The sequence below is a fragment of the Saccopteryx bilineata genome, chromosome 4, assembly GCF_036850765.1.
Source record: "Saccopteryx bilineata isolate mSacBil1 chromosome 4, mSacBil1_pri_phased_curated, whole genome shotgun sequence".
In the NCBI taxonomy this organism is placed as follows: domain Eukaryota; kingdom Metazoa; phylum Chordata; class Mammalia; order Chiroptera; family Emballonuridae; genus Saccopteryx; species Saccopteryx bilineata.
In genome coordinates this window covers 59,574,262-59,598,533 of record NC_089493.1, presented here as the reverse complement: position 1 = coordinate 59,598,533, position 24,272 = coordinate 59,574,262, and the positions used below count along the sequence as shown (strand labels likewise).

Sequence of the window (24,272 nt, the reverse complement as noted above, 5' to 3'; positions counted from 1 at the left end):
AGGGGTCTAGAGTCACTGATCCTCACCCAGGATCAGCCAGGGGTCAAGAATTAGTGGTTGAACAGCATCCTCTAATGAGAAGGAAATACAGTGTAAGCATAGGGGACAGTCAACTCAACCGCAGTACGTGCACCCCTCAGCCTCACCCCCAGCCTCGCCCAGCCCTACACCCTGCTTAGGGGAAGTACCTGTACAAGCCAGCTGTCTGCAGTGTCCTGGACTAGTAGCCTGTGAACACCACCTTTATGTTGTGAACACAGATACATAAATAACATACATGTTTATTGTGCCATCTATCCATGAAAGGACACTAAACCATGCAGCTCTAGAGAAGGCCCCTGGCTGGCTGGGAAGGTGGGAGGCATAATTTTCACTGTATACAGTCTTTGTTTCATCTGAAATGTAAGCCAGATGCATGAATTACCTTTTATCCATTATCAGAACCCTAAAACTCTGTGTGGAGAGCTTCCACCAGCTATAAAGCTTGGCTTTAGACTTCAGGGCACAGTTCCAATGGGCCATCTTTCCAACTAGTCTAAAGCAGTCACTTCCTTCTCTGTGGCCCTCATCCACTTTCGTTCGATGTGTTTTACAAGAATGCGGTGGCCCGACTCACTGATGTGGTCCTTGAGGTTGGGGCAGGTTATTTATGTCTGTAAGAGTCTAACGGCTCAAAGAAATATTTGCTGAACAGAACCCACCCACCCTTTCTTCCTAGTTTGAAGCCACCCCTGATGCTTATTTTCACCTTATTCAGCTGTAGAAAGATACAGCGGAAGGGTCACTCTGGGACATTCCCCCATGGGTAGTGTCACCTCTGAGCGTGCAGAGCGAGCTGCCCAGTAGAAGTTTCTATTGTACTGTAGACGTTCTTCACCCTACGTCCTGGGCACTAGCTGCTCACCACACGTGGATACTGAGCATTGGAAATGGGGATGGCATGACTGAGGAAATGAATCTTTTGTCTTATTTCCTTTTAATTGATTTGAATGTAATAGCCACATCTGGATAGTGGCTACTGTCTCAGACAGCTCAGTCCTAGAGCGTTCTTCCTCTAGGAACGGCCCCATAAGCCTAACCACACAGCCCTCAGGTATGTTTGATTTTTAAACAATTAAACTGAAAGTGAGGTCAACAAGGTAGTGGGTTCTAAAGTAAAAATTCAGTTTATTCAGCTGTTTATGACACAGTACACAGAGGCAAAGTGTTTCACATCATAGATTTCACTTCCAACTCCTTGGAATGTTCATTTCTTTGGCTACAAGGAGAGGCTAGACAGAAAGCCAGGCAATGCTTAGGAAACTGAAAGAAGGGCGGGCGGGAGCGATGCTAACGTCACCCTCACAGGGACGGGCACGGGGCTGCTGGTCGCAAGCTGATTTCCTAGGACGGTTAGCGGGAAGCACAGGGACAGCCCTCCTGCCGCGCACGCCGCCAGGCCTCAGTCGTCCCCGCCGCACAGATACAGCAGCGCCTTCTGGTAGTCGCCCTTGGTGTCTTGCTACCATTGGCCAAGAAGAAAAGGGAAATTCAACATCAAGGAAAAAGAAGCAAACTTCGCCATAACATACAGGCAAGGCCAGTGCACACAGCGCCTCTCCCCTATGAGCAGAGGAGACTGCAGCCCCGCCCATATACGAGGGCCTGGATGGCCACACACAAACCACCACCGCCACTGCCATCATCATAGGACCCTCATCATCATCATCACCGTCAGAGGGCCCTCAGGGAGTGTGGTCTAGGGGAGTCTTTCAGGTCACACTCTTAACACAGGGTGGCGGGAATGCGAGGTGCTGGGGACCCGCCCGGTAAGTGACTGCTCTAACCACCGTGGGGTCCTGCAAACACCCCCCCTTGCCCCGGGGACCCCCCTTTCCAGAGACAATGGGGCCTTTTCCTGCCTCTCTGGGCTGTTTCCTACATTCCCAAGGTCACACAGAAATAAGCTGGTGAGCTTAAGAAACAATTCCTAAGTCTAAACTTTAAATATTCGCCCTAGTAAACCTGGGGCTACCTAACCCACTTCTAAATTCTGCCTCAGTAACCCTGACATGCCGTTGGGAAGGTCGGGGTCCTTTAGAAAGGGGGGCTGCAGCGCCCGTCTGAACGACACCCGGCGAGACCACTGTGAGTGCCGTCCCTCCCGACTACTCTGACAGAGCGAAGGCGCTCCCAGCCATGCCGCCAGGCCCAGCATGGAGGGTCTTTCAAGGAATGGAAACAAAATAAAATGGAAAATTTAATTGCTCTAAAGTCTCCTGAGGATGTCAGCAGCTCTTCCAGGATCATCATCAGGAACACCAGCTACACTTGTAGAGTAAGAGGTGGGACACAGGGAACACAGGCCCGAGTCAACGGGGTTCCAGGAGGAGTCATCAGTGGGACTTTCTACATAACCGCCCGTTCCCTCAGGACGAGGTCTCCCCCCCCCCGGGCCCAGCCCCCCGACGGCAGTGTGGGAGGACGCGGCTCCGCGGCTCACCTGGATGTAATAGTACAGGGACTTGCCGTACTTCCTCTTGAATTCGGACCTGATCTTCAGCATGTCCACTTCACTGCGGGAGACCATGATGCGGATCAGGACCTTATCGCGTGTCCCCTTGCCCTGAAAGTCAAGTCAGTGTCTCAGGTTACGATTCACTGACCATATCAGTCAATGTTCAGAAGGGATGAAAAGCCAATCTAGTGAGTTTTCTTGCACAGGGATCTGATCTGGACTCTTGATGCTGCTCACTAAGAGATTGCAAATGTAACAGTGAAACTATTCCCTGAAGCAATGAGCATAAAACACACAGATGACATCGGCACAAGTCCCGAGGTACACAATGAACGGACACACAGCACTAAGCACTGCGCGGCTCCGTTCAACAAATGTGTGAGTTCCCACACGTGACAAACAGTTCCTGGCTCTCAGGGGCCGAGAGCGGTCAGGCCACCATGTTTTCGTCAGGGCGCTCTGCCATGGGGCATCTTATGAGCAGTGAGGACCACTGAGTTTACTGCCAGAGCCGCAGAGCCGAGGCACCAAGGGAAGGGTCGTGTTTTACACGGACCCTGAGGAGAGATGGGGGAGAGGCAGCAGGCGACCGGGAGACACAGAGGTGCCTGGAAGCCAGAGGCACATGTGAGGTGTAGGAAATGGGATGGGATTGTGGGGAAGCTGCTGGGCTGCCTTGGGGGTCAACAGAACCAAGTGCAAACACGGCTCTGTAACTTCAAGCCAGCCAAAGTTTCTGAGTGCCAGTCTCAGAGACAACAACAGCAACAGAACAATAAGCCTCAGGTTCTTCGATAGTTATTTACATAGTTAAGTTACATAGTTATAACGATAGTTAAGGTACAGTTTAAGTTGCACGTCTATCCCATCGTGGTCACTTAATCATCTCCCCTCCCTTGCTTGTCTTCATGCTGAGGTAACAGGAGGGAGTCACTGAGAAATCTGAGCAGGGGTCAGACCGTTTGTCACCAGGCATCTCTTCTCTCCTGGGCACTTTATTTTCTACCTGTACATAGACACGTGTGCACACGTGTGCAAGTAGTTGGGAGAGAGAGAAGATGGGTTTGTGGTTTTCTCATCTGTTGAATCCAACCACAGCAGACTGGAGCATCCTGCGTCCAGACTGCGGGGCTCTGTGCCCCATCCGCTAGAGAAGGACACTTAGTTTGGGGACACACACACAAAAAAAGCCTAGTGTGGGAACATGGACCCCTCGGCCGGCTGCCCTTACCTTCATGGAGTCGTACAGTCGGTCGGCAAAATACAGGGGCTTGTTCTGGATACACTGGACTGGGGAGAGAAAAAAGGCGTCGGTCACTCCTCTGCCCACCAGTGTGGGGAGGCCCAGACCTGGGCACAAACCAGGTGACCTGACGCAACAGGAACGGGCTGCCCAACGGAGTGTCTAAGGGAAACCCAGGGGTCTTCTGAACCACTCAGCTGCACTGTGGCTGCACACCGGGGGTTCCGAGGGTAGCAGGAACGCGGGCGGATGTGGGCGCTCCTCCTGCAGGGCCCTCGCTCATGCTATCTCCCTCTTCCTTGGCAATCTCTGTCCTACCAATTTCAGCCCTTCCCTCAACGTATACCGTGACGATTATACAACCACCCAGATCACATAAAGAAGCCACACCTCCCCAACACTCCGGAATTAATGGATGGTTCCTCGCCGCGTCTGCCTCAGCAGGCTGATGGAGACTGCGGCCCACCAGGGACGGGCCCGCCCTTACTCACCCAGGTTCAGGAAGGCGTTCTCCAGGTCTCCCTTGACTTCCTTCTTGATGCTCTCCAACATGTCATAAGGGCTGTAGCTCTTGTACCTTTCAAATACTGAGGACAAGCAAAAAATAATTGCTATAACAGATGCTTATCAAAGCTGTCATTGATCAACCACACCGTTACATACAAAGAAAAAAAAAAAGAATGCAATCACAGCATCCTAGAAGCTTAGGGGCTGCCATGGTAAACCAGAGCTGGCACTGACCCAGTTGCCCTGGGACAGCTGTCCCACGCCCCTTGTCCTGAGTGGCACTGCCCAGGCCACATCTGAACATCTCCCTGTCTCCTGAATGGAACCCACTCCATCTGGAAGTCACAAGAAACAGAACGCAGCACCCAGCAAAGTCCATTACTCCCACAAACATGGCAAAATAAAACGATCCTCCAACCCGAAGGGGCAGCCAGCTAAAGCACCGAACCACGGGAACTCTTTAGGGGAAAGAAGGGTCCAAACTGGGAGAGAAGGGCAAATGGACCCGGTGAGCGAGACAGGGGGTGCGGTGTGGACAGTGGACCCTGTCCTGGCAGGGGCGTGACCCCCAACCCAGACCGCCGAGGCCCCAGGAGGGCGCAGCACCCACCTTTCTGGAGGTGGAACACGCTGCGCTCGGTCATGATGTTGATCCACTTGGGAACGTCAGTCCCTTTCCTCTTCACGCCGGCATCGTAGAGGTCCTGCAAGCACAGCCCACAGGGAAGGTAACTACACAATACCCGGCAATGCCACGGAACAGGTCACGGGAGAAGACTACAAGCCGACACCACGCCAGACGAGAAAGGAGGAGTGCATTGTAGACGGGGGCAAAAAATGTACCATTTTGGTCACAAGTCTTAACCAAGAGCAGTCTTTCTTTAGACACAGACAGGTTGGCATGAGACTCGCTTGTTCCTGAGGTCAATGCTATACACGTCTCCTTCCTTGACAACCAAGGACAGAGCGCGAGTTCTGTTCACGTAGCAGGACAATCAAACAGTCACCAGCGTACGCAGCCTCCGTCCTGGTTGGTACTTTAATAGCACAGAAGCTAGTGGCCATCTACGGAATGCAGCTGCAGGTCAGGTGCCCGCACCCAAGCAACTGAGACACTCAGGAAATGACAGAGCTGCAAAAGGAGCCAGTCCAAACTTATTTTCAGTTTCTGGAAGATTTACAGACTCTTAAGTAATGCAAACAGTGGTGGGAGAGGGTGGGGCAGGCTTAAGCAAGGGTGGATATTTATCCCATGACCACCTACTATATGGGAGTTGCAAAACCCAATTTCTATTACTTTATTTAAAACTCTTCTCCACCACCTGCTAAGAAGTGCTGTGTAAAATATATTGAAATTTAAAACTGAAATGAATTTAAATAAATTTTGCTCTGCAGCTCTTATGCAATGTTCTGAGATAGCTCTGACCCTCTGGGAAAGGCGTGTGGTTCATAGCGAAGTGAATCAGCTTAGCAGACAGTTCTCAGGGATTGTGGAGCTAGAACTGGGAACAGTTCCCTTTGGTTGGAAAAGAAGGCAGGGCTTTTGCCCCTTCCCTGTGCCCCCTTCTTGTCCCTGGCTGTGCCTCTACCATCTATCATAGGACTCTGTCGGTGTTAACTAGTAGCAAACACACGCAGATGTGCCGAGCCACGTTGCACCCTGAAGAACTGGTGCTTCCACACACGCAAAGCCTAAACGAGCACATGTGAGTCAGGTACAGATCCCGGAAGGAGCAACAGCAGTAGAAAGGAACACCTGGTAACAACTGTGCTCCCAGAAGGCGAAAAGGACACCCACGAATGCTTTGACATCCCTCCACATATGGAAGTGATTTCCCCTCCCACGGACTGAACACAGTGACTCACTGCTAGTGAACGGACTAGGACAGAAGTGACAGTGTGTGACTCCCGAAATCAGCACACAAAGCACTTGGCTTCCTCCCTGCCATCTCCCATGGCTCTCTCTCTCTGGTGGAAGCCAGCTGCCTTGTTGTGAGGACACTCAAGCAGCCCTGAAGAGGTGCACAGGGAGAGATACCAAAGTCTCCTGCCCTGAGTCATGGGGGTGGGCCACCCGGGAACAGACCTTCCTTACCCTGCCAGGCTCTCAGGTGACTGCAGGCCGCCTCAACATTGTGTCCGCCACCTCATGACAGGCCCTGAGCCACAACCACCCAGCTAAGCATTCCCCAATTCCTGACCCACAGAAACTGAGAGGTAATAAATGTCTATTGTTTCCAGCCACCATGTTGGGAGGTCATCTGTTATACAGCATAGAAAATTACTATTCAAACTATCCAGAAACTTACCAGAAAACAGAAACTCACACCAAAACCCTTGGTACTTACCCGGGCATCTTGGTCAATCAGTTCATAATCAATGACAGAGCCATCTTCTGCTCTTCTGCCCTACAGAAGGAAAAAAGGAAGAACATCAACTATAGTCCTTAGCATATTTATTTTCCTGTCCAACTCAAGTAAGCCATTATTTAACTTACTGAACAAATACCCACTTAAAGTTTTTCTTCACTTTGAAAATTAGACAAGACTAAGGGTGGTGAAATAGCAGAGGCAGTGAAGTGGGGGCTGTGCCTCACAATGTCACCCTCTGTGGTGCTGAGTCCTGGGAGAAGCCCCGAAAACAGAGAGAGGGAGGGAGGGGAGGGGAAAGGAGGGGGGAGAGAGGGGGAAGGGAGGGAAGGAGGGGAGAGGAGGGGAGGGGAGGGGAGGGAGGGGAAGGAAGGAAGAAAGAAAGGAAGGGAAGGAAGGGAGGAAGGAAGGGAGGGAGGGAGGGAGGAGGAAGGGAAGGAACAGAAGGCAGTTCGTTCATGATACCGAGTTTCTGCCTCAGCTTCCAGTCCGGGTGGAGAAGTAAGCATGGAACACATGGTAAAACACAGTACCCTATGGCTCTACAAAGACGGGAAATGCAAATAAGGGAGAAATCTGTCCGAGAGGAGACCATGATATCTGCAACAGTGTGTGCAGCGGGGCTGAACCCGGAGGACAAGTCAGACGGGACAGGAGCTGGGCAGGGGGCGAAAGGCACTGGTCACAGCAGAATATCACAGGGGAGTGAGGTGACGTCCACCCAGAGCAGGTGATCAGAAAGGAATCCTGGGAAGATTAAGTCAGGGAGATCCAGGGGACAGAGGACATTCTAAGAAAGTGGAAAGTCTGGATTTGGTGCCGCAGAAATGGATCTTGATCAGGGAAATAAAATGGTGAACAAGGCAATCAGTGGACAGCAGTACGCAGGGCGGGTGGAAGGGAGGAGAGCCGGGGAGGCGGCACGGAGTGTTCCAGTAATGAAGGCGTGAGTGAGCAGGACGCGGCACGCCAATCCATCACCTGTCATCAGGATTCCTGGAGAAAATACTTTCTCTTCCCTGCCCCCAGCACGCAGGCGGTGAGCTGCACACTGGTCAGAACTCAGATTCCGAAGGGAAATGCACTCATCCACGTGGATGTGTTAACATTAGCAGACAAAGACCCCTACCTCCTCTCCAGGCAAAAGCCTAGGAGCCAGTCTTCTCCTAAGTGAGAGCAGGTGAAGAGACAGGCTCACTTCCCACTGGGACTTAGGTGACCACAGACAGAGGCAAAGTGACCTTCCCCAAGTCCCATGGCAAGAGCTGGCACAGAAATCCAGGCCAGGACTTGAGAACCACCTATTACTCTTCTGGCCCCCAAAGTGCACCTGACCATGCAGTTTTGCTGGGAAAGAAATCCCATTACACAAAAATGACAGCTCTGCAGGGACAGAGCAGACCCACTGTCAGAAATGCCACGGGAATTTCTGAGGCAGGCACAGAGGATGGAGTTAATCTGCTCCCGAGTATAAAATGAGGTATGTCACTTGCCATGGGAGGAAGCAAGGACAAAGAAATGAACCAGAAACCAACCTTTGCCAGGGCAACCATCAGCTTGCGGAAGTCACCAGATGTGTCAGAAATAATGTCCTTCTCCAGATCAGTCTTGTACACTTGGAAAACAACACAAACAGGTTATGCTTCCCGCCTGTGCACCAGCCCCGCCCCACTCCCATCACTCCCTGCCCACAAAGCCTCTGAAAAGCAGAAACGGCCGTAGCAGCAGAGGTGCACCTGCCCAAATGCGAGTGGATTTCCTAGAATGAACTGTAGCCTCAGAAAGTCAGAACCAGTCTCATCATCAATAACAAGGGACAAACGGGGCTGGAGTACATCAGAGGTCCTCACGGTCGCCTTTGATAAGCAACCTTTTCTATAGCAAAATATTGGTTCACAACTCCTTGACTTTCAATACTCATTCTGAACATCAAAAAACTTTGAAGGGCTTACACACACACACACACACACACTCATGCTTTATTCCCAACTGACTGTGAAAACGAACAATGGCAAAAAGTAGTAAGATTCAAGCAGTACTTGTAAATGAACTTCTATTTTATTATTCAAAATGCATCTATACTGAAACACAGAAACACATCTGCAGTAAGCTGCATCATTCATTCTACCTATACCCTGCCTCCTATACTGCTTGGTGCACACAGGTCCACCTGCCTCTCATAACAATCATCTAGCCCAGATCTGGGAAGCTCATGAGCAGATGCTGGACAGCACCCAATTAATGAAATCCATGTATGCTTTCTACTTCTTCCCATCAGTTTTTTTTTTCAAGCGAGAAGCAGGGAGGCAAAGAATCAGACTCTGGCATGTGGCCCTGACTGGGATCCACCTGGCAAGTCCCCTCCGGGGCGATGCTCTGCCTATCTGAGGCTGTTGCTCAGCAACCGAGCTATTTTAACACCTGAGGCAGAGGCCATAAAGCCATGGCTACAAGAGGAGAAGAGAGAGATAGAGAGAAGAGGGGGGGGAGGGTGGAAAAGCAGCTTGTTGCTCCTCCTGTGTGCCCCGACTGGGAATTGAACCCAAGACATCCACACGCAGGCCAACACTACCACTGAGTCAACTGGCCAGGGCCTTCCCATCAGATCTTTTAAACAGATTTTTATTTTGCTTCTTTATATCCTTTTGTAGAAGTTCTAGTGGGACATAATTATCAAAACCTGGGCCATAAGGAGGTGGGAGAGAGACCTGGACCACGGCAAACCCTGGACATATGGCAGGCATTTCTGCATACGTAAACAGACCACCTAGCCTGAACAATAGCCCAGAGAGCTATGATGGGGGCTACAGAAATTGGGCTGAGAGGATGCATCACAAAACTAAGGCTACTCACTTTCCTTGTAGACTCTGTTAATTTCCTGCAGCTCCTGGTTGGTCCTTGAGCAGATGATCTCAATGAGAGAGTCTTCATCAGTCCCCAGCCCCTGTGAATCAGGCAGCATGAATACCAGCAAGAAAAGTCCTCTTGGCCATCAGCCTAGTTCTCTCCTCTCAGTTGGGTAAATTGCAAACATGAACCGGTCTGTTAGCATGCTCCTTTCTCTACTCCTACTGAGGGATCTGCACTATATTCCTCAGCACAAGCTGATGCTATTTCCTATTCCTTTATAAAATGCCCCACCAGAACACAAGATGGTACAAGTGACACATGTCAGCTCCAGTCTATTAAGTATAATACATACAGGTGTGGGCAAAAGTAAGCTCACAGTTGTCAGTATACAAGCAAAACACAGCTTATTCTTGTGCTCTTATGCATTAATTATTGTATTACTTATTTGTACTATAACTATAAACCTCCTTCTGCCCACCCCTGTACACAGCAAAAGGGAGAGAAAGCCATGGAATACACCAAAATGTGGGCAGGAGGTTGCCTTCCGGCGATGGGTTTATAACATGAAAAACTTTTTCTTCTTATTCCTGTTTTTCTTTATTTTTCAAATTCTATCCTCACCCACTATTTTAATAGATGGAAAAATAACTTTCTTTATTAAACAATTCTGCTCAGTAATTTAAAATAAGGGACTACAGAGATTTTACATTGTCATTGGCAGCCAACATCATTAGACTGGATTTAAGTCTTTTTACCGGGGATAGGTATAGATAAGATGAAAATTTTAGCTGCACCTCTTTGAAATGTAAAATTGGGTTAATGTTAAAAATTTCATTCTTGTATTTCCATTTTTGCCTGATTACTATGCACTCTTCGGGCATTTTAGGGAAGCAAAAGGAAATAATGAAGTGCCAAATAAACCTAGACTCCAACACTTTATTAAGGAATGAGAATTTGACGGGTGATGTATTCAGATTTAATATATACACTTTTGAGCGTGCCAGATAGCTTGAAAGGACTAAATGAAACATGTATTTCAAAGCTAGCTTCATGATCAAAGTCAAGATTTAATAATCAGGATTCTCTAATACTTGTCTTTCTGAATATGGAAATATCACTTTGAACTAAGTAGAATTACAACTGTTTAAAATGTAAATCAATTATAAGGTGTTAATACAATAAGAAACTTTAAAAAAAAAAAAGGAAAGAAATAAACTTACCGATCCACATGAAAAGTATGTCAGCTATTTAATCAAACTTATTAGAGGTTAGATGCCCCTGCAAAGTGGTTTGTGTGATATAAACTAAGTCTCAGATTAATAGTTAGTTTTGAAATTTTATTCTTAAATCTAATCTATGAGCCAATGCCTCTTCTTCCAGAGTTTTTAATCATGATTCATAGAGGTTCTAGTAAAGCCAAACTTTCTTTTCTTCTTAGTAAAGGTTTACAAAGCATTTTATACAATGGTTATAGAATGATGACCAAGCAGCTAAAAATAACTCCTGCATTGGAAGACATGCTATATATCCTGTCACTGTAGAAACGCAGGCAGATATGCAACGTAAGATCTGTTTTCTTCCATCACTGATACACCAGTGTTACTATCTGAAAATTCTAATAGAGTTTTTATCTCTATATTTAAAGATGACCTTGGCAATTTCTAAAACTCGGCCCGAACTGTCCACAGATTGTCCATAATTCCTATCACAAGGACAACTTTTACTGGAACATATGGTTGATATTGCCACTGGTATCGCCAGAAGTCAAAACCAAAAAAAATAAATAAATAAATAAATTTTTGAAAGCATAGTTCAGTTAATGTCACTTCAAGCTTTATGGGTTTCAGAAGGGTACTCAACTGTGACAGCTAATGGAAAAGCTGGCACAAGGTCAAAGATTTAGAAGTCAAAGAACCTTTCATTGGGCCCAATTACATAGATTACAACGGTGACTGACAGCTCAAACGGGTCCATTTCAAGTCACTAATCCTGGTAATAGATACTAGTAAAACTGCATGCAGCACAGCTAAATGAGTTCTTGATGAAAACAAGATAAACGGATCTGAAGTGACGGATGATGTTCAGAAGCAACCTGGGCGAGGGCAGCTCACATCCCGGCTCCAGGCCCCAAGACCTGGGTTTTCAGGAGTGTTCTTTTTATCAAGCAGGATCATGAGGTGTTGTTGACATTTTATCATTCTTAATTATACCTTCCCTGCAATACAGCCTACTTAGGAAACTCAGAGCCAATCTGCTCAAATAAACTAGAGAAAGAAAGGCTTCACAACCAATCTTTCAGCAGCCTTGAGCTATCATCGAGTTCTGGACGCTGGAAATGCCTGGTGTGTGAAGCCGCCCTATTCTGGAGATTCTCTCTGGGGAAAGGGGTGACACTGAACCGTAACATTAGCTCTGGTGACAGACTCTGCCTCTTCATAATTCAGGAACAGTGGCATCGCAGAAAACCCACTCAGACTTAGAAGAAAAAATCAGCACTAGAGCTTTCTCCAAAAGGCAGAGGCTTTCCCCAGGCATACCAGCAGAGGGCAGTGTCCAATTACTGAAAGTGTTGCAGCCACACACGAAAAGGGTCCCTTCTCTGCTTTGCAGCAACATGCATTTATGTTCATGCGACTGTTACATTTATATAATACTCTGATGTTTTAGGTACACACAAAATTCAGGGCGGTTTCCAAAGTGGAATTTTGATGGTATAATTTAACCCAAAATTCCATGTTCAATTCCACGTTAACTTTGAAAAGAAAAAGAAAAAATACTTTGGGCTACAATACTTTGAACGTAACACAGGTACCATTCACGAGCTGAAATCACTCCTCATACGCACTGTGATGTTCTTTCTGATTTGATCCGAATTTGAATCAAACAATGGGACTGAGTAGGACGTCAGAAAAAGAAACACCGAAGAGCATAAGCAGAATTTGCAAGCTCCGCTCAACAAAAGCTCCGAGTTTTACTTTTGCCTTAGTCTCGCAACAAATCTTTTTTAAGGAGGAAGTGCAATCAAGGAAGTAGTTTTTCCAAATGGTATTTCAATCGCCCAGGTGGCAAGCAGTAGCAGCTGGTAACTGACTTTTCAGCATCATGAATTTCTTTACAGTCTTAAAAAAAAAAAAGTAATTGAAATATTTTTGGTACAAATCCTGAGACTTATAGCTTCAGTTCATTCCAAAAAAGATGGCTCCAAATGAGAATTCAACAAAACTGAAAATCACCTAATTACACTCAGCAAGCTGTAATTCACAAATATTAATGGCAGAATTGACGGAGATTGCATCTCACGCGTGTTTACCTTCATGGAGGCCTTCAGCTCAGAAGCATCATACTGAGCAGGTGTTTTCAATAGGCCCAAAATCACCGTCTCCAGGTGGCCGGACAAGGCTGACTTCAGTGCTGATGCAAGTTCCTGCAGAAAAAAAAAAAAACAGGCAAGAACATAGAACACTTGGTTGGTAACTAATATTCACTTAAAAACTGGTGAGTCAAACAAAAGTGAGAGGGATGAGTTTGTCAAGCAGGTTGATTTTTGGACTCGTCAGGTGTCTTGGATCAAACTATCCCTCAATCGCAGCCCCTGCAACAAACATAGGTGTCTGAAACTGCGAGATCACACTCTGCTCCGACAAAATTCCTTAAAATCCAAGCTAATGTTGTCTTTACCCTGGTCATTAAAAAGAAACCAGAGGCCCTGGCTGGGTGACCCAGTGGATAGAGCATCGTCCCACTGCCCCTATGTTGCAGGTTCTATCCCTGGTCAGGGCACATATGAGAAGCGAAGATGAGTGCACAACTAAATGGAACGAGTTGATGCTTCCCTCTCTGTCTCTCTCTCAAATCAAGCGAAAAATTTAAAAAATATAAAAAGAAACCAGAGCAGTTTGCAATTCCTCAGAAAGCAGTGAGTGTGAGGGCATTTTTCAATACACTTGCCTGTGGCAAGAACCAGTGGAATACGGGGCACTTGCTGGGGTCAAGGCCTCTGCTAAGAAGGAGCTGGTCTGAGTGGGGAGCCTCCGAGGAAGCAGAGGCCCCCTGACCTGCTGACATTCTCCTGCCACGCTGGTCGCCTAGCTGTGCCCAAGGGGGCTCTGCACAGTCTCTGAGGAGACAAGAGGCCCCACATGACTGGAAGGGGCTCAGGAAGCTTTCTGATGCAAAACCCTTCACCCAAGACTGAGCAAACATGGACGTGCCCAAACCGACTTGGGCCAGGGGTGATAGTGATGATGAAGGACTGGAGCCCCCATTACTCCACTGATTTCCCCACTACCAATTATTTCTTAAGGGTTCCACTGTCGCATTTAACGCAGATTTTAAGTCAGAAGAGGTCTGAGTCAGCACGCATGGATGTAGACAGCGACCCCCAAATTCAATACAGCTCTTAACGACGCTTCTGTGGGGACTCCACATCCCACAAATCATGGGCACTGGGTGACAATGCACTCTGCTGGTGCAATTGTTTTCTCCTCTTTTCACTTTTCCCCTCCTCTTTTCTCCCTTCTTTCTTCCCCTCCTCCTTGCCAGCAGCACCCCGCGGCATCCACAATGTTCAGCCCTGAGAGGTACTTGCAGGCGCTAAGAGGGGATGTGCTGCCTGCTTCAGGGGGCATCTTCTCCCGTCATTCACAAAGGCTGAGAACTGAGATGGGGCTTAGAAATCATCTGGCCCAACCCTTTCACCACCTACTTCCTCCTGCTTCCTGCTGGCCCTGTGACACAGAGCATGTAGGAAGGGACCTTGAAAGTAACACCTTCCAATTATAGCGCCCACTTTCCAATTTGGAACTTTGGGGTTAGATAATTCCAAACTTGGTCTACCCTTGCCACTCCCCTAGACCCGTTCTCTGTTCAAACCTCAAGTAGCATTTATGTACCTACGGACTTCTTCCACTTCTATTATAAATACCCTACAGGCGTTGAGCTTCCTGCTTCTCCTGTCTAGCACAACGCGCTGCACTTAGCAGAAACTCCAGAAATGTTTGATAAATAAAACATAATCTTTCCTTACATGGAGAAACCTGGCATGTGACTTCTGCTTGAACATGAAACATAAAATGAACCCCCTCTCCCGGTTCCTCTCCGCTTCCACTAGCTCTGTCCGTGCCATTCAGGTTCATCACCTCGACAGCCTCGGTCCATATCCCTGGAGTAATCTGCACTATAGGACTATTTCCTTTCTTATGCAAACAATCTGTTCAAAACGGTAAGGTTCTGTGCCTAGGATGTCCTTCAGAAATGACCTCCAGTAGTTTATATGATATATCTTTCTGTAAAAGATGACAACTCCTCAGCCCCAGGCTGAGAGACATCAAGAAACAGAAGGACAGTGAGCTGCGCCCAGCACACAGCAAAGCCTGTGAGGTCACTGAAGCCCATCACGACTCAGGCAATATCTTCCCTCCAACAGGGCACGTGAGAGCTTTGCCTTCCATCTACCTAATATGAAATCAAGATCTGGGCTTCTGTATATCCGTGAATACTTACGTGTACATATCCAAGTGTGTGTGTGCTAAGACCCCACCCTGTAAATGACAGCTGAGGAGCAACTATACACACACTGTCCAAAGAGGTGGGCCTTCTATGCCCACCGAAACTCAGTTCTACCAGCTCGCAGATCCTGCTGGGGAACTGGAGAAGTAATACAACCCCTCTGTGCCTCACTACAGAAGCTTACTGTAAATCTAGTTGGAAGAAGAATTTAAATGCACATTAGATAAAAGAAGCCAGATGCCTTTCTATTTATGTCCTTTCCAACTGTGTTTGGAGGTGAAGGAGGGAGCTGTACCAGGGATTGCCCTGCAACGCCCAGAGCCCTGGTGGCCATGTCAATTGACCCCAGGAGCAGAAATGTCTTCCAGGATGCTTCCAGCTCACCTCCACTGTGGCTACGAATGAAAGCCGTAAGTCAAATGGGAGCTGCAGGAAGCCAGGCGTACTGCACCATCCAAGAATAAATCAACAGCTTTTAATAGCAAGAAGTTAAAAATAAAGCAGCCCGTTCTTAAAAATAAAATTTCCTCACACTGCGACAAAATAAGGGATGAATAAGCCCTGGACTGTTTTTTATCCACAAATGCACAAGCTAGACAAAGATCCTTTAAGGAGTGGGAACATGGCATGTTGAAGATAGCCTGGTATACCAAATGAACTACTAACTAAGCCCTTCACTGCAACACTCTTAGAATTCAAGTGGTGCATTTTTTGTTGTTGTTGTTGTTTTTTGAAAGAATGAGAGGAGCATGTCAGGATCAGTACTTGGTGCAGGCTAGTGTCCTAAGATTAAATAAATTAGAAACATCTTATCAAGAGCCAGCAGAAGTCACAAAGATAGAGTGAGTGGCTGCTACATGTAGAGAACTACATGCCGGGCACAAGGTGAGCATTCAATAAATGGTGCCTGTTATTGTTACTCCTGACGGTTTCTAACTAACTCACTATTCCCAGAACTGCTCCCTCCGCACACTCCAGAGTGAAGAAGGGCATGGTCTTCGTGTGTGGGCTCCAAGTACCCCCAGGGCCACGTGTACGTGAGCTGTAACTTAGAAAGAGGTAGGAGGAAAACCTTGGATCCCCAAGTGTGTCAGGAGGCCCTTGCTGATGAGAGCCAGAATTCATGAAAAGAAAAGACAATGGCTAAGGAAACGAAATCAACAAGGAATGTCTTCCATCCCCCACACCATCTGTACCTTCTTGGTCCTCCTCTGGTAGGCGAAGGCGATATCCTGTCTCTGTTCATTGCTGCGGTTGGTCAGAATGTTGACAATGGTGACCTCATCCACACCTATGGAAATGCAAGTTGTGAAGAGTTAACCATACGCTCTAGTCCTCTGGGCTTATATGGAAGATTTTAAGCTGCGTTTTTTAAATAAAAATTTAGAGCCCTGGCCAGTTGGCTCAGCGGTAGAGCGTCGGCCTAGCGTGCGGAGGACCCGGGTTCGATTTCCGGCCAGGGCACACAGGAGAAGCGCCCATTTGCTTCTCCACCCCTCTGCCACGCTTTCCTCTCTGTCTCTCTCTTCCCCTCCCGCAGCCAAGGCTCCATTGGAGCAAAGATGGCCCAGGCACTGGGGATGGCTCTGTGGCCTCTGCCTCAGGCGCTAGAGTGGCTCTGGTCGCAACATGGCGACGCCCAGGATGGGCAGAGCATCGCCCCCTGGTGGGCAGAGCGTCGCCCCTGGTGGGCGTGCTGGGTGGATCCCGGTCGGGCGCATGTGGGAGTCTGTCTGACTGTCTCTCCCTGTTTCCAGCTTCAGAAAAATGAAAAAAAAAAAATTTATATACTGTTTTCCAAACAAAAATACCAGGCTATCAAATTTTTCTCTCTCTTTGAGTCAGCACCCTCCACCCATTATGTAGATCTCTCTTTTTTTTTCCTGTCAACTTCAAACCTCAAGCCTAACCAGACCTTTTCAATATTTGCATTAAAAAAAAAAACACCACACCTATTTTTTTTCATAAATAGGTTCCTGGAATCAACAGTAGGAGGTGCATTTGGGGCTTTGGCAGTCAGATGGAGCAACAAAGATTTAGGAGGATTTTAAATGAAGGTCCCCAAAATTGCCATTTAACTGGGGATTTAACAGAAAGTAACTGCACACTGAATTAATAGAGACAATTATTTATATTTATTGCAGGAGTATGACTATATAAGCAGCTAGGTAGAATTTCTATAATGATAGAAATTGTCATGACAAATGAGTCATATTTAATATGGCAGTTGTATTTTAATAGCATAATTGATTAATACATCATACTTATTGAAGACTAAACTGTTTTATAAGAAAAATAAGTGTCCCACTGCTTTTAATCTTCAATAGGCAATTTTAATAATCAATTTTTATAACTTTATTAAAAAGAGTAAGTGTTTTAATCTAAATTAAATCTAAATTGGGAGTTCTGAAGTGCCACCAAAATATTTAAGCACCTATTTTAATTGGAACATGTGTATTTACAAAGATAAGCAATGTCTCCTGGTATCTGAAAGTTTCCAATTTTAAGTCAGAAATACTCCTCACATGCCTATTTGCCTTAAGAAAGCACAATTTTAAGAATTCATAAAGCGAAAGGTCTCTCTCTTGAATAAATATGAACTTTGTTTCATAAAGAGTCTTCACCATAACTGGGCAGGTCATTCTTGAGCGAGAAAACAGATTGGCTCGGCCCACAAGGTCACATGCAAACTGCAAACAGCTGGCCTAGAAGTCAGGAGTCCCAAAGCATCAGAAAGGTCAGAACTGTGACCTCTGAGGCAGAGGGAACGAGAAGCATGAGAGAGATGGTATCCTCAACTCTCAAGCATGTTAGAAAGGTCAGAAAGCAGAACGTTAGAATTTCTGGGTATAAAAATAAAAGTGAGTTTATACCAGTATGTGAGTCAGTTATGTTAACTGCAGCATCTATTACTTTAGCTCTGATTTTTAGTCACCAGTTGTCAACAGAGAAACCCAACTCCCGTAGAGAAGCATCAGTTTCAAAGATACTTATGTCAGCACTGTGTATAACATCAAAAAATAAAGGTAGGGACCTATGTCCATTAGGACACTGATTAAATAAATGTTCTTTTGTTCATGTAATAGAATAGTACACAATCAATTAAAATGGTATAAAATATTAATTGACAGAAAAATGCTCACAATATACTGCTAAGAGAAAAAGACAGGTTGTAAAGCAATAACCCGTGTGTGTGTGTGTGTGTGTGTGTGTGTGCATGCGCGTCCTGACTGGGGATGAAACCAGCAACCTCCATGCGTTGGGACAATTTTCCATCCAACTGTGCCTAATTTTCATAAACTACATATGCATGTGCAAGAAAATATCTGTACCATATTTTAATAATGATCATCTCAGTGATGGGATTATGAATAATTTAGTTTTCTTTCTTTTGATTACATCCTTTCAAAGTTCACTATAATGACCATAAAAGGGTTTTTTAAATACACTGTGAACAACATTGCAATCATTGATCTAGAATCAACTAGTGACTTCACCTCAACAGATTCCTGGCATGGTTCTAAATACATTAGCTAATAAAATGCAATATGCATAATGATTAGGACATCGACCTCTATAATCCTCTTTGGTCTCCAAAACATCTTAACAATAACTATCTTATTTAATCACCCAGTGGAGATAGCTATTTCTCTTCCTAGTTTATAGATGAAGACACTGAACTCAGAGATTGAGGCCCAGCCAGGCAAATGTCACATGTGTCAACATCTGCCCTCCTTGGGTCACAGTTTCTACATCTGCACAAATAAGGGGCTTAAACAATGACCTCCCATTCTGCCTTCATAAAACACTCACAGACAGAAACAAGCTTTAACATACTTAGTTTCAATTAGGAATGGGCGGGATAGATTTCTTTAAAGACTCGCTAAAACTAGAGGCTCTTTTCCTGGTGTGTCCGGGCACCCGCACCCACATGCGATCCTACCCATCTACACGTGTGCTCCCCTGGCACGTGTTTTCTGTCTCTAGCCTATTAGGAAAACTGCTTGTTTATATATATGTTTTTTTGCTCACTCAACTTTCTTACCCAAGTCTGAAAACGCTGGAGAACAACAACAAAATACAATTATGCCCTCAAACCTCAACTCTAACATTTCCTGAAATCAACTTTAGGGCTGCTGACCTGAACGCATACCAAAGACACTGATCCGTAAAAAACTATTCTCCCTGGGGAACAAAGGCACAGTTGGGTTTGTGTCAGAACGTGGTAGTGGGCCCACCTGAATTAGAATCACAAGAAGCACTGATTAAAAACACAGTCCCCTGGGCTCCACCTGAGCTCTACTGATTAAAGACTCTCTAGGACTTTGGGCCCAGGAAGCAGCATGCCAGCCACCTCCTCAGTGATTGTTTAAAGAATCGCCAACAGAGATGAGGAATGGAAAGTTCTTTAGAAATTTATGTATAAGACTTTTAAGTACACTTCTACCAACTGCTTCTATCAGGGGTAGGGTTGCCTACAATGTTAAGGAAAGAAATACTTACCTTTGTCCCCACAACCCAGGTAATAAATAACACCTGAAAAGAGTTCATTGTACAAATGGCGGTACAGTCATGCTCTTAGACAATGAAGCAGCTCCCTGCCTTTCTGTTCATAGCACCTAAGCATCCAGTCCACTGAGGTGGAATTCAACCCAATTATTGGAAATTCCCGTAAAGAGCCTGGATAGTTAACCTGAATCTCACCTGAAGGAACTTAAATGTATTTTACCTAAATTATTTACCAAGCAAACAGCCTGCTGAGATGCAGCACCCAACACTCTGGGACACCTGGCGAGTGAACAATCTGATGCTTTACAAACATGCTAGTGCCAGGAACTACAAAGAAATTAAATGGAGGTCATTTCTGCAAATGGAAGCCCCCTTTCTCTTCTGAGAACTTCATCAACATCAGCTATTTCTTCCAGGCCATCACCTGCAAGTTTCAAACTGTACCAGAAAAATGAGAAAACCATGCAGCCGAGGATCAATTGCCTAGTCAAAGCCTCTTAAGGCATGTCCTATTCTGCAACACCAGAGTGGGATTTAATCATCTTATCTTCAGAGCGCTGCTCCTTCCTCTGGACCTGCTATCGTAAGCAGGGAGGCAGCGTACTCCTGTGAGAAACAGTCCAGTACAGGCTGAAGCTGCCCACGTCCTCTGGTTACTCACATTTCTGCCCAAGATGCAGCTGAAGGATGAGGACTGAACATCCAGCTCCCTACATCAGCACAACCGTCATCAACAATGGACAGGGAGTGCGGGACATGAGGAGAGCTTTCACAGACGGATGCAGGTGCAGATGCCCGGCGCCTCTGTGCTTTCCGATGGCTCACATTCCAGTGTGTAGGAAAAGTGTCTGCTGGGCGGGAAGGGCCCAGGAGCAAAATGCAACTGAGTGGCTGGGGCCAAAGCATAAGGAAACAGACAACAAACCTCAACAGTGTTTCTCTCCCGTCCCATTGCACTTGTGATTGTTGGGGAAGGTCACAAAGTGCCTGAGAAAGGCTCACACTGGGAAACAGTGATGCCAGGGGTGGGGGGAGTCCTGCAGAATGTGGGTAGAACATAAGTCTGTGATCCAGGCAGATTTTTAACAATCTGTTTTCAAAACTAAGAAAGGTTAAGATTTCCAAGATTGGTGAGCACCTAAGGTACACATGTATTTGGATACTGATGGGAAAACAGTACCATGAAGTTAGTAAGCATTTCTTCCTTGAATGAAAATGGTCAGTTAACCTCATCAGCTAACGACAGACTGTTTGCAACACTCGGAGCTGCGGCATCAGAAAAGTCCATCACTGCTCTGAATGCCAGTCAACCGGAAGCAACGGCTCTGCCCAGGGATGCCACGTGGGACGCTGCTGACGGCGGGGCTCAGACAGAGACGGCTGGGTCCTTATTTTAATATATTTTATAAAAATATAGCCCGCTGTATTTTTAAAACCTAAAGAACAGTTGCAGTCTAAAATGATGGTTGAATTCCAAACCACAAAATCAGCCTCCTGGAGTTCCCTCCTCCTCCCTGCGGATGGAAACCCCAAGTCGGCTCCGCATCTGGCAGGCCATGGAAAATGTCTTCATTTCATTGTCCACGGGCAGGGAACCAAGAGGCCGTTCCGAACAGGATGCTGACTCACATCTGCCAAGACACACTGACTGCACAAAGAAAATGAGTTTCATTTTGTTTGATGAAGGATTCGCGAGGCTCTCGGGGTGGGGCGGACTGATCAGTAACTAAAGGAAAACTGCCCAGATCTCTCCTTATCTGGATCATGGGAAAGACCATGGCTGGGCTTAGATTACTGGGCTTATCAGCATCAACCCTCAGAAGAAATCATCTGTACGACAAGGTCTAAGGCAGACCACAGAGAGGGGAGAGGGCCACGTCCGCCGAGGTACAGATGTACTTGCACTGAGCACCTGCTAAGCAGCAGGCATTTTGCTAGGTGTCTTATACAATCCTATCGGGTAATCTCACCACACCCAGGTGAGGGGGGGTCTATCTGCTAATCCCGCGTTACCCAGGAGGAAAGCAATGCTCACAGAAGGCAGGGACTCGCCCAAGGCTGCATAAGCAGAGCTGGGATTCAAACCCAGATTTAAGACTCAGGCTCATGGACTTGGGCTACCCTGCCTCCTGTTACAAAAAATTATCAGAACTGCCTTGAAAATGAGGTGAGAGGAAGAGCGCATGTCCTCCCGGGTTGCTCAGAGCCCCGCCCCAGACTGTCTGCGCAGGTGTGCGCTCTCCCCCGACTTGCTCTGACTCACTACCGCCGAGGGCCCGGGTTCCGAGGGCCCGGGTTCCGAGGGCACGGGTTCCGGTAACATGTCGACTTGAAGATTTTGGCCCACTAGGAAGGACGGCTCCTCAGTGACACGTAGGCCATTAATGTTCTTGTAGTCAGCCCAGCAATCTTATTCCAACGTTCTTTATCCAATGTCTATAAACATCCAGTCTCTCAATTCCCCTCTGAACCAGCCTTATCTGAGTTAAACAAATATTTGACATGTGTTCATCCTATCTTTATGAGTCACGTTTGTACCTTTTAAAAATTATACTGATTCTTCATACTACACTCCTCCCCTATCTAGTTCCTAAAAAGGGTTTGGGATAGTCATGTGTCCGCATGTCTACAGAACTGAACTTACTTAGTACACACAAATGGACACATTTAATTATCAGTTAGGTAATGATTTACCCACCAAGTTACAATGCGTGGACACCAAAGAGACCCGCCAACTGGGGTTTCTTCAACAGAAAGAACCAGAAGACTCTCTTCTACAGATAGCCATCAATAACTGGGTGGGAAAAGGCAGCCCCTGCCAACGAGTCATCTGTGCACTGGGAGTGACTTTAGGGACACGCACACACTGCTGCCCAGCAGTATCCTCCCCACCATCAGCCGTGGCGCTGCCTGGTATGAATTCCCGCTCTTGAAGTCACCTCTCTGGGTCACTCCGCATAAGTGAACATTCTGTCTCCAGAGAGTCTTATACCAGGAGCCAGACACCCAGGTGGGCGACAGATGCCCCTAGACAAGTGACAACACCGGGTGTAGAGCTCTGGAAATGATGTGGGACTCAGTGACCTCTCTATGCCTCAGTTTCTCATCCTATAACACTGAGATGATGAGGATATTTAATTTACGAGGATGCAGAAAGGACTGGCTGGATATTGGCTGAGGATGTGTCTACTGCCTTCTCCACTCAGCTCCTGTCACAGGCCTGGCTCCTGGCTGCGCTCAGGGCTTGGTCTATGAACATATAGGGCACAGAGCAGATGGGCTGTCCGTCTGCCATGAGCACACATTGGACTGGAGTCCGGTTTCCTGAAAACTCTGGCAGCAGCCTGAGGGGGTAGCAGAAAACAAGCTCTGCCCAGGGTGGGAGGAGACTGGGAAGCCCCCTCCTCTCCCAAGTCTGGCACAGCCGGGGACACAGTTCCCACTCTGGGAAGGGTCATTTCGCTGAGTACTGAGAGAAGGGCTGGCCCGGACACCCCCTTTCTGTTTCCATTCTACTCTGGCCTCTCCTCAGCTGAGTCCCTGAGAAAGGAATCTAAGTGCCCTCTATTTGGTCATCCCACTGGATACGTTAATAATCTAGAGACCCCTGTCTGCTTTCCATGCGAAATTAGATTTCTGAACTACTCTACAGGACCAGCCGGGAAACACAGAGCAGACCACCAGCAAGATTCAAACTGGACGAAGGACTATGCATGGCATGCAAGCACCATTCTGTGTCCTGCTCCACTGTTAAGCCTCCTGAGACAGAAAATTAAAAATCAGGACAGAGGCATGAGGACCTGATGTGCCTACCCTGAACTCAACTAAGAGTGAATTCACTCTTTACTGACCTAGCCTTGCTGACAGCAGATGAGAATCTGGGTCCTTCCCTTGTCCCTGGGTAGCCCTGATATTTACATTTCTTCAGGGGAATAAGTGATAGTTTTTATAAAAAAAAGAAAGAGCTGAGAGGCAGGCAACAAATGTTGAGGCCAGCAGTTTAGAAAGGGAGCTATGAATTCCTTCCCCCATGTGTTCCAGGCTTCTTAGCTCCGGCTCCGCCTCGACACCCCACCCCACCCTGCAGACAAAAATCATCAGGAAGAAAATCAGAAAATCTGGGCTCTGAGCAAAGGCGGCCACGCCTCCGCACTGGTCCCCCTTTGTTCCCAGCAGGGGTGTAAGATGAGAACTCCAAGTAGAGTCGATCTGTACAAAGGGAAAGGCCTCAGCAACAGAAATGTTCTCCCCTGGTCCCTCCCAGGACACGAGACACCCTGGGCTACCTGAGTCACAAAGGCCTTTCCCACAAGTACACTCTCACTTGAGGGTTCTTGCTGGTCTGGGCCCTCTCCTCCCACTCTCCTCCAATAGGAGAGAAACCACTTTTCAGAGCCAATCTGCTCCCCGGATCCCCTGAAGAACATACTCCTAATCGCTCTCTCAACTGAATGATATTCCTGCAAGTGTGCAGGTGAGACCAAAGCCCCAGGCCCTGGCTTGCTCTCCGTTTGCACAGGGATGTTGGCCTTTGGGCCATGCTGGAAATCAGAGCTAAGCAATTCCATTTTAAAAGCCTGCGAAAAAACTAAGTGCAGAAACTTGCTGCAGTTACACTTCTATACATGCTTATGAGAAGAGGGAAAAGCATTACCCGCTTTTGCAACCCTTCCGGAAAACACAAATACTGCTAAAATCAAAACTGGTAATAATAATAGGGCAACTCGTTACCCTCCCCTTCCAGAGAGAGAGAGAGAGAGACCCAAGTTGTACCAGTTTATTGGCACTC

The 24,272-nt window shown here is 47.0% G+C and overlaps 1 protein-coding gene across 1 annotated transcript in view; it reads right to left on the bottom strand.

The window, feature by feature from the left end:
* Window positions 1-1,143: 1,143 nt before the first annotated feature.
* The window catches only part of ANXA2 (annexin A2), a 45,313-nt gene continuing 22,184 nt past the window's right edge, over window positions 1,144-24,272 (bottom strand). The window contains exons 4-13 of the mRNA XM_066276079.1: window positions 16,171-16,265; window positions 12,777-12,890; window positions 9,470-9,560; window positions 8,152-8,231; window positions 6,596-6,655; window positions 4,858-4,951; window positions 4,232-4,327; window positions 3,729-3,787; window positions 2,483-2,605; window positions 1,144-1,501 (exon numbers count right to left, since the gene is read on the bottom strand). Of these exons, the coding sequence (XP_066132176.1) occupies window positions 1,442-1,501; window positions 2,483-2,605; window positions 3,729-3,787; window positions 4,232-4,327; window positions 4,858-4,951; window positions 6,596-6,655; window positions 8,152-8,231; window positions 9,470-9,560; window positions 12,777-12,890; window positions 16,171-16,265 (872 nt within the window). The 3' untranslated portion in view covers window positions 1,144-1,441. The remainder of the gene's footprint in view (window positions 1,502-2,482; window positions 2,606-3,728; window positions 3,788-4,231; window positions 4,328-4,857; window positions 4,952-6,595; window positions 6,656-8,151; window positions 8,232-9,469; window positions 9,561-12,776; window positions 12,891-16,170; window positions 16,266-24,272) is intronic.